The sequence below is a fragment of the Melospiza melodia genome, chromosome 1 (genome assembly GCF_035770615.1).
Source record: "Melospiza melodia melodia isolate bMelMel2 chromosome 1, bMelMel2.pri, whole genome shotgun sequence".
In the NCBI taxonomy this organism is placed as follows: domain Eukaryota; kingdom Metazoa; phylum Chordata; class Aves; order Passeriformes; family Passerellidae; genus Melospiza; species Melospiza melodia.
In genome coordinates, this window is record NC_086194.1 from 162,126,226 (window position 1) to 162,140,681 (window position 14,456).

General features: G+C 43.6%; 1 protein-coding gene across 17 annotated transcripts in view; it reads right to left on the reverse strand.

The window, feature by feature from the left end:
* MTSS1 (MTSS I-BAR domain containing 1) overlaps window positions 1-14,456 on the reverse strand; it is a 125,640-nt gene that overhangs the window by 21,363 nt on the left and 89,821 nt on the right. For all 17 annotated transcript variants that reach the window (XM_063173903.1, XM_063173994.1, XM_063173934.1 and 14 more), the window contains 3 exons: window positions 13,165-13,249; window positions 11,660-11,751; window positions 9,898-9,972 (listed from right to left, as the gene is read on the reverse strand). In XM_063173903.1, coding sequence (XP_063029973.1) covers window positions 9,898-9,972; window positions 11,660-11,751; window positions 13,165-13,249 — 252 coding nt within the window. The remainder of the gene's footprint in view (window positions 1-9,897; window positions 9,973-11,659; window positions 11,752-13,164; window positions 13,250-14,456) is intronic.

Genomic DNA, 14,456 nt, shown 5'->3' on the forward strand with positions numbered 1-14,456 from the left:
AGCAAGAGGAAAAAAGTCTCTTCACATGTGTAGCACACAATGCAGATGACTCAATGTCAGGCTTAAAAAGGAAAAACCTTTGCCTTACTGTTATATGTATTTCCTTAATACTCCAGAGCAAGGCAAAGCCATCAGCCTCCCTGCACTGAGCTGCAAGAAAAGAGAGCAGCAATAGAAGCAAAGAGAATCACACTGGCTTAGCAGAAATACAGGCTGGATACATCCAAATCTCCTCTGCAGAGTTAGACCTAGTCCAGATAAAATGCACTGACACCCACATGCAGAGCTCTGCAATGGATCCTGGAAGAATCACATGCAGTGCAACATGGACACAGCCACTGCCAAGCCACCTGGTACCAAACTTCAGCAGTGTCTGATCCTGCAGATCAGTCTGGCTGCTCTAATGTGGTCATGAAACTCACTTACTTGAAAGTAAACAAACTTTAAGAAGAACAGAGTCTGAAGGTCCTCTGCTTCCCTCTATCAAAATCAGCATCTACCAGAATTAAGTTATAGCAGAGCTTTGGGTACCTCCCTGAAGGTCCTGTGCCTTTTTGTCCATCACCCTCAGCAGACAAACTGGGCCTTCTGCTTCAAGACCACTCTGTACATTTCAGGCCTTCCCCATACTCTGCCATCAGATGCAGTGCTTAAACATTTCATACTTCTCTGGAGATGTTCTTTCAAATTCTTTAGGAAACAGAAACTTGCATCATTGCTCAGGCCCTTTTTGAGTGCTGTCTGGAATTACAGTGGGTAAAATAACTACCTGTTGTTCAAGCCTAGATAGTGGCTCACTACCATGGATGTTACCAAGTGCAAAATATATTAGCTGCAAACTAAAGGAAACACTCATTAGTTTGCCTCTGGAGAACTGCTATAAACATTCAGCTGCTCCACCACATTCATGCACATAATGCAGTAAATCCTTTTTAAATGCATTTAGCTATGCAGTGAGAACACACACATTTAAAAAGCAATTGGACATAACTGACAAAGTGGGTTCAATTATAGCGAACTTTGGTACTTTCTGTGGACCTTAGATTTGGGCAGGACATCTTGAACCAGAGAAACAAGAGCAGCCAAAACCTGGGGCAAGAATAAACCTCATTTGCACCTGTGTAATTCACTAAATTCAACAAAGTTATGAGGATAATGTTCCTATGTTCATAATAATGCTGGTGTAAAAAGCATGGTTAAAGCATGTGTAAAACTGCACCACGCTCCAACTTCCTCTGCACCTCTACAAAATTCTCATTTTATTTTTTCCAGTGAGTCAGTACAGTAACAGACACACAGCTTCCCACCAGTATTTTCACAGACCCATTTTTATGCTCAGGGGCATTTGGGCAGTCTGTGAAAACACAGAAGCTGTCTCAGGAACAATTCAGAGCAGGAAACAAGCTTAGGTGAATCATTTAGATGAAGCTCTGAAGTCAGATGTTTACAGATGAATACAGCTCTCTCCTGGTGACTTCTCATAACTCATCTTTTAGGAGGAGGAAAGCTTTATCAACATCCTTTGAAAGCTCCACAATGCAGACATCAATCTAGCACGTCTTTTGAAAGCAGGCATGGCTCTTCCCACTCCCTGAATCGCCAGCTGCACTCAGGAAATCTGAGGGATGAGATCTCTGCCTAATTGAAGCAGTTTCCTTTGCTAAGCAGAGCAGAGCACATCCCCACAGCAGCACTCCCACACCCAGAGAACAGCAAAGGTGTGAGGGTCACTGCTGACCACCTCTGCTCCTCAGACACCCTGGGTCTCCACTGATCTGAATCTGCTCCTTATCTCAGAAGGGAGTACTGACCTCTGGAGAGCAATGCAGCTCTTTTCCCCCTTGAACAACAAGGAGAAGGTTAATTGGCCAAAGCAGTATTTTTGATTGCAGTATTTTTGCTGTGGTCACAAAGCACACTTTAATGAGGAACATCAGCAAGTGATTATTTCCTCCAGCCCACATTCTCTGGCCTTTAGGTTATGCATTCCAAAACACTTCCAAACCAACACAACTACCACAATGGCATAAGATAGTTCCAGAAGAGTCTATCATGCAGCAGCTGTGGAAGTGCACCTGGAAGGACACTCCTACGCCAGCTGCAGGCAGGTTTGAGCGACCCACCACAGCAATCAGCAACAGCAATGGTCAAAAGCATCCAATGTAGCCATAGGTCTGCACCAGCCTGACATGAAAAGGAGGTAGGGACGGCTCTGCAGTGTGTCCAACTGCACCCAAGAACAAGTCAACAACCTGAACACTGAGGAGGAATTCAAATCCAGCCTCTCTCAAAGAGCAGCTCTGGTGATGCAGAGAGGAGCACAAACGCAAGACCAGAAGTTGTGGACTGAATTCCCCAACAACACCATGCTCCACCAGCCTGGTGACCGCCACTGGACACAGGCAAGTGACAGCTCATCATGTGCAGGGAGCTGAACTGCTCATCAAAAGTAACATGGATCTGCTGCTACTTCAAGGACAGTCCCAATGTCATCCTCACAGCAGGTGCTTTACATCATTACCGTGACATGCCAGGGCTTTAAAGGACCAACATGCAACAGAACTTGCATTTTACAGTGTTTTGTGTGAATCCTGGCTAAAAGCCTCATGCAATTTCTTAAATAACTATTGTTCAAAAAAAAAAAAAAACAACTTTAGTGAAGGAAAAATATTAGGAAAAAAGGAAAAGGCAAATCCAATTTTCAACCTGTCTGTATTTCATGTCTGTATTTTATAGGACATACTAGCAAAACTCTCAGCAACACCAAATAATTTTTAAATTCTCTCTGCGCAAGTTGGACTGCTAAAGTTACTGCTGTTATTGACAATGCAATGCAGCAAATATTGGTGAAATTACTGCTTTTCATGTCCTCACAGAAAGACACTTTTTAAAGCATCTGCACAGAACTTGAATATTCAATACTGGACACTTGACAGAGTGGCAGAATTTACATGAGACAATGCTGAGTACACCCTACTTGTATAATCAAAGTAGGCTCCATGGCAGTCATTCCCAAACCATCCTCTTTACAAGAGCACACCTGCTCCAGCTGCCAGAATGAAAAACCTCCTTTAAGTTCTGCACAGGAAAGCAAACAAATGAACTAATACAGATCTGTGCTGAGAACAGAAGAATTCTGCCACCATAAACCTCCTAACTGGGATTAATCTCAGACTCCTTCAGAAACCAAATTCCAATCTTTCTTTTGGCTACTGGAGATCTGAGTCAGTTGCTCATGTTCAAAAGTGCCAAGTTCTGCCTTAACAGAAAAGCTACAAGTTGCCAAATGGCATTTCTGGATTGAATTACAAACCAGGAAAACCATAATGGGTTGTTTCAAAAAACAGGGACAGGCAGCAGCCTCAATAAGGCCCAGCTCCAGGAGCCCAGTGGAGGCAACTTGTTTGAGAGCTTGCTGATTTAATCACTTCAGGCTTCTCCCAAAAGCAACACTTACATCACTACATTTACAAGTGCAGGTATGAGTCCTTTGCTCAGATTCAGAAACACCATGCTTCATTCACAATGGGATCCCAAGGCAGCTACTTTAAATTTGCAAAATAGCTGAAACAGCATCCCAATTTAAACATATTTGAGATGTGATCAGGCAACAGGAGACAACTGTGATGCTGAATTCCAACCCCTTCCCCAGCATGAAGTAAACAGAGTGACTTGTTATCTATCAGGTAAGAAAGGTGCATGCGATTTTCATAAAAAGGGAATCTGGATCACAGGTTACAAAGACCAACATTAAGGACTTCAGGCTCTAGACTTTAAAAGTCATATTAACAATAAGATACTCAATTATTTGAACATCACCTTGATGACATGTCTATTCCATTTAACTTCTCTCCCAGCTATGACAAGATTTATCTGTCCATGTTATCCCTTTCTAAAATAAACCAGAGGTTTATCTAAAATACTGGTTTTCTTCTTTTACAGTGTTCCAATTAGATGTCAAAAGAAAATAAATCAAAAGATGGTTTGTTCATCAAGATTAGGCAATATTTTAGTTGCATTAGAAATTAAAGTCTAGGCAGTTAGTGGAGACCAGACACCATAAAGAGGCCACAGCAAGGGCTACAATAAACCAGCCACCAGGGTCACAGCATGGCACAGACTTACCCAGAGCCTCAGCTGGCAGGCAGGTGCGCATGGTGAGAAATTGCAGGACACAAAATTGACACAGAAAGGAAAATAAAAAAAGTCAAACTGGTATTCCAGCATTCCTAGAATTTAGACATTATCATCAGTGCCAAGACAAGAGAGTGAGCAGTTTGGACTAGAGGATTTTGACTTCTTCCATTGCTGATAAAGACAAACGCATTAGTTTTACATCCTGGTGAGCTGTTGCAAATTAAACCCCTGGTTATTTACCACAGTTTTATTTAATGAGACTTAAACCAGTTTAGACTCCTCAGTGAGAAGATGTAAACCTGTGCTTCAGAGAAAGTGCACAACACAGATAACCAGACCCTGGTCTAGTGGCACAAATCATTCCCTCCCAGGGAAGAGGGAACTCAAACCTGCACAACTCTAGAGGGATGCTGTGTGAGTAAACCACAGCACTTTTTAATGTTCTCTACTGCAATTACATCTACAGATTGTTAATTAAATGAAAACCTAATTGCTGATGCAATGTGGAAGAACATCAAAAAGATTAACTTTGATATGTGTATTTTAATTTACAAACTTTACATAATAAAATTTTGCAATAAAACTGGCTTGCTGTCAAAAAAGAGGGGAACTATCAAGAGGCCTTCAAAACTCAAGGAACAAAAGTAAATTGAAGAAATGTCTTCAATCGCTGATTTAGCAACATGTCTTCACTGCATTTTTGTAAAGGAGAGCTCATATTATAAGCTTGCAGGGGGAAAAACCCTAAAAAAAACCAAAACACACCAAAAAGCCCTGCAGGCACCATGGCCTCATCCACACAGGATTTTTTTCCTGCAACAGATAAGGATAATTTGCTCATTAGCTTCCCTCCTTCTGAGCTGCATCTTATTGACTCCACAGAGTTTTGGCTCTCACTTCAGTCATGGTGCCACACTCGATCAAGTTAGAGGAATGAGGCTCCCTCTGGGGAGGAAGGCTCTGGCCAGGGATTCTCCCTCTCCAGCCTGCCACTCCAGATGGGGAAGTGCCATGTACAGACAGAGTGCAAAGTGCTTGAATGAGAAGGTCAGCACTTGCTGTAAGAGCTGAGACATTCTTCACTTATGATTGCATTGAACAGCTTTATGCTTTTTTAGTTTAGAGTCACAGGCTTTGCACAACCATCCTTGAGAGCAGTCTAACAACATTACAAAGACCAGAGGGAAAAAAATCCTGAAAAAGCTCTAAAACACAAAGACGTCACCTTTGCTAACCAGGAAGAGGAAGAAAAAGCACTTTTGGCAGTATTACAGTAAATTAATAATAATGTTCTACAGTAAATTAAAAATCATGTCCTAGTCTCTGAATTTCATTAGAATCACAGAATACTTTCCAAAACTGCTGCATACTCAAAAGGAGAGAATGGCAGTTTGGATACTCAGCATTGATGGGAAAACAAGAAGAAATGTTGTACTGAATGTAAAGGGAATTCTGCAGAAACTTCTACATGTCTTACAGACAAAACTCAGTTTTCTTCTTAATATGTGCTATATTATTGGGAGTGCTACATCCAACAACTTGTTACATATCCACTTGGATTTAAACATTTTCCTCAAAGCTCAAACAGTGTCACATGAAGAACCTGAAAATGAAACCTACCAGTCAGATTATAGGTAGGAGGGAAATCTATTTATTCATTGCATTTCTGAAATACAGAATTTATTCATTGCATTTCTGAAATACAGAAAATACACCCAATGCACTCCAGATTTTACACACACATTCAGATATATTTTAATTTAATCACTTGATCATTTTTTCTTCAAGAATCATGCATTTTGTTAACCTTCCCAAATGGTTACATGCAGAGCCACAGCTGCTGCCTCTCTCCTGATTCAATACAGCATCAACAGCCTCTAGCAGCTATGGAGCCACTTATAAGGCCCTGAATCAGCAGAAACCTATATTTGGAATTTATTTCAAGTATATGCATAATTATTCTGCTGACTCGGGTTAGCTGGGCTGACTTCTGGTGGCCAATGTTTGTCTGAAAACAAAGAGCAATTTAGGAGATGTCTGCAGTTCTATGCACTGCACAACTGCACCTGTTCAGACAGGAGCCAAGTGTCAATGCTGGGGTGGGCAACAAGCCCTAGGGGCCTGTTCCCCATGGGAACAAGGGTGAAGGAGGCCTTGAAGAGGAACCTTGAAAATCCCCATGAAATCCTCAGGGACTGCATGGTTCTGGGAGGTGCACCAGCATCCTATTTAAGACTACATCGATTTAGCTTCAGATGGATTTTTTTCCTAATAGTTAAAGACAACAAATAGGGTGAAAATTTTCTCTGTGAGGTCTTTTGAAATGCAAGACCTTCATTTCACAGTTGTGTCACTCCACTAAAAATACCCTAGCAAACTTCCAGAAAGGACCCTGGAGTTCTTTGTGTTTTGTTTGGAAAGCTTGGTGTTTTCCCCATCTCTTCAAGCTTTGGAAACACGCTTATTGCAATGAACACACTTACTCTGCAAACACAGTTTCTAACACGTGATCTTAAATGCCCAGCCTGAACTCTGACCTTGGCCACGTGGAACAGGAACAAAGAGACCCCGCAGAAGCCATGGAACAGGCAAACCCCCGTGGATTCAGCCCCCAGAGCTAAGGCAGGGAGCCCAACCTGCAGCACTCCCACCAGGACAAGCCCCAGAGCCCATGACCCTCCTTCCTGAACATCCTTGGGATGCAGACAAGGAGCAAGGAGCTGCTGAGCAGCATCAGCTGTGAGAGAGCCCTGCAGCCTCAGGGCTGGGGGACACCACTGCCAGGATGGGAAGGAGGAAAGGAGAGGCTTCCATGTGAGCTCCTCCAAATGGAGCTGCCCAAAGCAGAAAGAAAACTCTTTCCCGTAAGGTCAGATGGCAAACAGCAGAATAAGCTTAAAGGACCTTTATAGTAGCATGCACAGAGTTGAAATCCAGAATTCTGCACACATCCCGCTTGCCCACAGGTGATCATAAAGTTAATTCAAAAGTATTTTTACAAATGCTAGGAAGGGAATGAATTGGTTGTTTTAGAGTTCCCATAGGTGAGTCAGTAACTTTACAGAAAAATCAAAGGGACAGGTTCTGCTTGAGGAAGAACAGAACAAAAAAGTCTGTAAAACAGAGAAACAGGAGAGTTGAAGACACAGGAAGACATTCATGCACTCAGCCACTTGCCTCCAGCACAGTTTTCCCATAGTTCAAGCCTCATTTGTGTCCTAAAGCAGAATCACTTCTGCAGCTTTATCATGTTACAAAATAAACCCCTTCTTGATTTTTTAAATCCCTCAGTAGAAGCAAGAGCAACATACTTCACCACACAGGACACTGAACAGATCTGTCAAGATGGGTACATACAGAAACATTTTCACAACAACACTTGACACTGCAGTCAGACCAAAGCTTTATTTCTTCAAGATAGGGACCAAAACAACAAAGAGGAGAAAAGGCATCTGCTCCTGTTTTTTTCTTCTAACTTAAGCATTGTTGATAACTTGCAAGAAGGCAGAGAGAACTTCCTCCCATCCCCTCTCTACTCCTGCTGGGGCCAACAGCTTTGGCATTTACACAGCCTTAGGAGCCAGGGCTTCCTCTCCCCAGGGCCATGAGAACAGCTCTCAGCTCCTCAGCAATGCTGCAGCTCCTGCTTTTCCCTGCACTGGCTGCCTGTGAGCCCTCAGCTCTTCCACCTGCCCCATGCACTCAAACATCCCCTGACTCCCTGTGGTTTTGTGCTCTGGAGCAAACACCATGAGTCTGACAGCAGCTCCCAGAGGGACAGCACAGAAATACAGCACCTTCACCACACCTCCAAAAGAACATCGCAACGGCAAATTAAGCAAGGGAATCGGATTAAAAAAAAAAAAGAAACAAAACTTCAATCACATCATGGCTGCTACAACAATGGCAAAATGAGGCCTGTTCCACTCCTTGCTAAAAGATGTTTAATCCTGAAGGAGGACAGAACACCAGTTTCCTGACTCGCATCATGAGACTTGGTTCACATTTGAGGAGGGGGATATGAAAGCAGAAAATTCAAGGACCAAGTCTGCTTGCTTTAACCACTGCTAACAGATGCAGGTAGCATCTGCAGCATGAGAACAGTGGGGGTTTTTTCCAGCTTCCTCTTTCGTCTTCACAGAAGATGATGTCTCCTCCTTCAATACTGCAGAGTGATTTACTGAACAGTCAGAAGCAGGATAAAGGGGAGATGGAGCCAGACAGCTGTCAATCCATAGAAACTGGCTCAAAAAATGGCTCCCTCCTCCCAGATCCCAGACATCCACCCAAACCATTCCATGTTTCTATGTTTTTCTCAGTGCTTACCTACCATGCACTGATGGGTTGTTTGTATCACACAAAAACAAGAAGAAATAAGACTAGAAAAGATAGGGGAGAGGCAGGAGAAGACATGGAAAGAATACCACAAACTCTATAAAGCTGTTGGTCTGCTGTCAGACATTTCATCACACAAAATGAGAAACATGTTTACACATTATCCAAAAAATAAATCTTATCTCAAAAAGTCTTATCTCAAATGGTAACGGTCACCATTCTGATTTAGGACACTGAACTGACAGACACACAGAACCTACTGAGCTAAGCTCCCTCTTGGTGGCTTTCATCTCTCCTTTCCTCATCTCTTATCTAAAGCCAGCTAACATTCAAGAGCAGTTTTCCAGTCACCTGGCTTTCTATCAGTGTGATTATTGATTTATCTATATGGAAAGACAGTTAGAGACAGCTCACCTGTTCTGGGTAACACTTAACACAATTTCAAAATGTCAAGAAACTCCCCACCCCAGCATTTATTTTGCTTGTCCCTGGGTTCACAGTTTTTAGGCAGGAGGGGAAGGACAAATTTCAACCTGCAGATTGAGAGCTGCTCAAAGCACACTTCTGACCCAGCTGGAAGAGCCCAGTGCAGGAAAGGGAACCAGGAAAGGGAACCAGGAAAGGGAACCAGGAAAGGGAACCAGGAAAGGGAACCAGGAAGTCCTTGTACAAGCTCCCTATCATTGTTCCAAAGCCTGGTGGGGTTTGCACCTGGCCAAATAACACCCTTAGTGATGGCAGTGCTGCAGCTAGCAGTGCTGCATGTTTCCATCAGAACAGTGATGAAACTCCTATGACAAGGTGGAGCTGGGAGAGCAACATGAGATACAGCTGCTAAAAAAGACAAACTGTCTTTCAGGAAAATTCCCTTTTTCTTCTCACTCATCTTTAGTTTTCTATGATTGCCAAGAACCCTTCCCCCCAAAAAAAACCCCATGCCACTGTCTCAGTCTGATCAATAAAGAAAGGTTTAGGAGATTACAGGCTGTTAAAAAAAAAAAAGGAAAAAAGAGGAAAAGTGCCAGAAAGGAAGAACAGTGAGAAACATTAATTAGTTAGGGAACATTTACATAATGCCTTTTTTTAAATGATTCCAAAAGATTCTAGAAAATTTTACAGGTATCTGCACAAGTTATGTTAAGAGTGTCAGTGTTCCTAAAAAGAAAAAGTTAGCAGTAAGGGCTCTATTTTAAAACATGACTGACTTTGCACAAACAGTTTTAAGGCTTTTGTATAAGAACATTAGACAGCAGCTCCAGAACATGATTTAAATGACACATAGCAATTGTATCCTGCTACCCAAGAAGGTACCAGGAATACATTAGAGGGGCAGGATTATTACAGTAGAAAGTTCCATCACTGTTCCATCTCTGTCAGTGAGCACAGCTCAGGAGGCTGTTAACAGTACAGTAGGAAGCAAGTTACCTTTCTTTGCTTTCTTCTGTAGCTTCAGTGTGTCAGATGACTTCTTTTTAATCTCCTGGCGGGCTTTTTTGTATTCTAAAAAACACAATCTCTATTATCAATACAATCAATGCCAAAATGAGTGTTTTTCACAGAAAAGGCTACATTTAAAGACATTAGACTACAAACTTTTTGAGAACAGCTACCATTACACAAAGCAGCTTAGAACTCACATTTTGTAAAGCCTATACATTTGGCTTAATATAACATGTTAGGGTGTGAGCACATTCACATACCAAAATCCTTCCCAAATAAACAAAGCCTTTACAGAAATAACAACTGAGAACACAGTACAAAATTAGAGTGCTTTTCATTTCATCCACTCTCAGGAATGGAAAACAGAGATGACAGGTTTCTCAAAACATCTGTGTGCAAAAAACAGCAATCCAGAAATGGCAAGGCAGAGAATATCCTGTGATCCCTCTCCAGCATGAGAGTCAGGCAGAGGAAGAGGCTGCTAAAACTCTGCCCAAAGAAGGGTCACATTCCCAGCTCCTTCTGATGAAGTGGAGCACACTGCACTTGTCCTCATTTTCAGATGAGCTGTACATCCCAGGAGGCTTAAAATCCCAGCACAAAATATTCACCTCTAGTGCAGGAACACTAAAGGTACCACATATGAAAACTGATACTTAAAAAAAGAAAAGAAGATACAAGGCATGTATGCATGTATATACACGTACACATACATTTTAACAAAGCAGATCAGTGTTAGTACTTTTCTGTAGATGGAAAAACAGAAGCAGATTCATGGCAGGCACAAGAACTGTACTGAGGCCACCTGCACTCCCAACACTCAAGTCTGCCCAGTAAACCCTAAATCTCACTGCCACTTTGGCCTGGGTCACCCCTCCTGGCAATGACCCCATGTAATTCCTCTCTCCTGCTCACTACATGCTTAACACTCTGCAGCACAAGGCAGGAAGCTTTTCAAGAGCTGCTGATTCAACTCTTCTATTGGACCCCAGAAGGAAATCCTCTTTTGGAGGTCAAGCCCACTCCCTCCTATCAGTTTCCATGGTGCTGCTGCTTCTTTCAGAAATAGTAAAAGTCTAAAATTTTCAAGGGTCAGTCAGTGGTGAACTGCAAGCTGCTTGCAGCACCTGTGCTAGAGGGCCAGCATTCCCAGCACAAAGGCATCTACCAGCACGAGCTTGCTGGGCAAGACTTGGCTGCCTGCAGCTCAGTCCCCCAGGAAAGGGGGCCCACCCTCTGGACCATCATCAGCCCTGCAGCCCAGGGCACCCCATGTCCCACAGCAGAGCTCTCCTGCGCCACAGAGCACTCTCTGTGTGGTATCAGGTACAAAATAACAATGCTCAGTGCTCTACAGGGCTGTGCACTCTCTGGGGATGCTCTGGCTGAGGCATAACATGATCTTACAAGCTGCTTCTAACAACACCCCAGGGCTTTGCAGGGATACATGTGGCATCCCAAATCCTCAGCTCATACAGGGAGAGTGGGCTAACAGAGTTAAACCCAGTCACTGCTTCTCAGTCTAGGAAAACAACCCACCCCTGGGTCCAGCAAACTAAACCTTCAAAATGCATGCAGCAAGGGTTAAATTTTTGTTAGGCACTCTGGGAGAGGAGTGTTTCAGAAGAGAAAAACTGCTATACATATTTAAGCATGTCATTCAGTTCTCCAGTACAAACATGAAAAGAGGAAGCAAAACTGATATTACAATCTTACTCCTATTAAAGAATTCTTCCTCTGTAACTACCTTTTGCATGGTCTTTATCCAGCTGATTGGCCACTTTCTTCCACTCTTCCATCTGTTCTTGAAGTGGGTTTATCAGACAGTCAATTAAAGCACTAATTTTGTTGAAAAAACACAAAGAGCAATCAAATCCTGCAGATGCCCTTATTCTTACAGAGAGAGCCAAGGTCAATACTGGAGTATTTTTACTTTTTGCTGTGACAGCTACCAGTGTCACAGTGTAAATATCAGAACATAAGACTGTTTACACTAGAGAAAGCAAAAGAAAAAAGTAGATTAAAAAATATAAAAAATCTACATCACAAGATAACCAGAATTACAAAAGCTCCAGACAGAGAGGAACAGAGAATAAAGCAGAAGAGTGACCTGAAACAGTTCAGAGTAAACAGATCCTACTCAACTGTCACACAATTCAAATGGAAACTCTGGAGACCAGAAAGGTTCATGCAGCCATGGAGATTATAAACTCAAATAGCACATGTATATACACAAGAAGACAGAGCAGCTGTACAAAAGAACAATGTCCTGCCCACTGATGTGCCTCACCTCACACTGGTGGAGTCCAGCACCAGTAATGCTCCACTAATTAACGAGACTGGGATCAAACCATTTAAACAGCTAACTCTGTGGTAACTGGAGACCAAAATTGTCTCCTCATGGCCAATTTCATAAATACCTTTATTTTAAAGTAATCACAGCATAATCATAGAATGTCCTGGATTGGAAGGGACTTCAAGGGTCATCTGGTTCCAACCACCCTGTCACAGTCAAGGACACTTTTCACTAGACCAGGCTGATTATACCATCCAACCTGGCTTTGAACACTTTCAATGAGTGGGGGGTGAAAGGGAATAAACATAGCAAGTCATTAGGCAAATGGCGAAGCATCATTTTTGTTCACCTAAGGTCATGTATAATTTTTAAGTCTGGTTAAAAAAGGCATATATGCAAACTACTACTAACTACTGAAGTAGGTTGTTTTTGAACAGCCCAGGTTGCACATGAGTTAATGTTCTCTCATTACCTCTGCAGTCTAAATTCAACTGCAAAAACAGGATGAGAGAATTTGCATTACCTATACTGCTCTGCTGAAGGTTTTTCCCTTGGCCACAATGTATCTGGGCTCTGCAGTAAGCTGAGGAAGCAGCACAACACTTGCTGCTGCTGCTTGTTTAAAACCCAGTGACAAAGCTTAAAGTCCTGCAACAAAGGCAGGTCAGTTGGTCACATCAGCAGCCGCCTGCTCAGCGCTGAGCCACAGGGACTGACAGTGGGAATCTGCAGCATTCAGAGGTGATCTGAGGTGAACTGGCCCAGCCCCATAAACGTGCAGTGAAACCCAGCATGTTCACAGCTCCTAATGTGCCGCAGGGAGAAAACAACTGCTGCTCTCAGGGACAGGGGCAGAGGTCAGCTGTGAAGCCAGCGCTGATGAACAGCTTTAGATGCTCCCCAGCAGCACATGGAGGAGGAACCTCCAGTGCTGGGCCTGCTATGGAGCCACTCACCTTGAGAACTGCCTGAGTTTGGACTCTATACTTCTGTGCCTCATACACATCCTGGTGAGAGCAGACCCAATCTCTCTGGTACCACCTGAAAAACACAAACCAAAAGGCAGGTGAGACCCCTGGTGAGATTCTTGCTTGTGGTGTAGAGGCATAAAAACCAGGAGGGGGGTGCCAAGCCTTCCAGAGCAATTGTAAAACAGATTATTAATATGTGTATAATCAACTAGGCTATTAACAGGGCAGATCTCAGAGGTATCTGCCATCCCTGGAAGAGATTAATTCCTGTGCACCTAGAGACCAGAACTGAGCAACCAAACAATTAAAACACAGTTCTTCCAGGAGCCTCAACCCTGCAGCACAAGACTTGAAAGAAAAGGGTTTGAGATGTCAAAAGCCAAGAAGCACAGCTGTCAAGGGAGTGGGCATCTGTGAACAAATTACTTCCACATTTTAGAACCAGACCATGGGGATTCGATGAAATTTTCCCGTCTCGGGATTCTTTAGACCCAGCGCCTCAGGAGGGTTCGGCGGCCGCAGAGCCCGGCCCGGGCCCCGCCGTGATCCCGGCATCGCCAGCAGGTGGCGCCCTTGGCCGCCGGGCGGGACCAAACCCCGCGGGCCGAGGGCTCCGCCCGCTCCCGCCGAGCCTTCCCTGCTCCCGACAGAGCGGAAAACAGCCTTCCCTGCTCCCCACACAGCCCAGAACAGCCTTCCCTGCTCCCGACAGAGCGGAAAACAGCCTTCCCTGCTCCCCACACAGCCCAGAACAGCCTTCCCTGCTCCCGACAGAGCCGAAAACAGCCTTCCCTGCTCCCGACACAGCCCAGAACAGCCTTCCCTGCTCCCCACACAGCCCAGAACAGCCTTCCCTGCTCCCGACACAGCCTTCCCTGCTCCCGGCTCAGCCCTTCTCTCCCCTCTGCCACCGGCCACACCGGCTCCGAGCAGCTCATTCCATCTCCACAGAACTTTGTTTTGGTTAGTGCCAGTTTTGGTACTTGCTTAGTTCCCATCTGCACCTTAAATCTACTATTTCAGGACACAAACATCAACCTTCTAATGAACTGTTTCCGAGGTGCAGTGCTCTCTGGAACAGTGAAATGTATCAGCATCTATTTAGAAGTCTTACTTGATTATTAAAATAACCTTAGACTTTCATCATGGAGCAAAATCTTCCCTAGGCCTTAAAAACAGTATTGTTCAAGTAAAACAAAAATCTTCCTAAGAAACTTGAACATTTTTGATAATTTTTAATTTTTTAAAAATGAAATCAAGTCACCATCTTCCTGCAT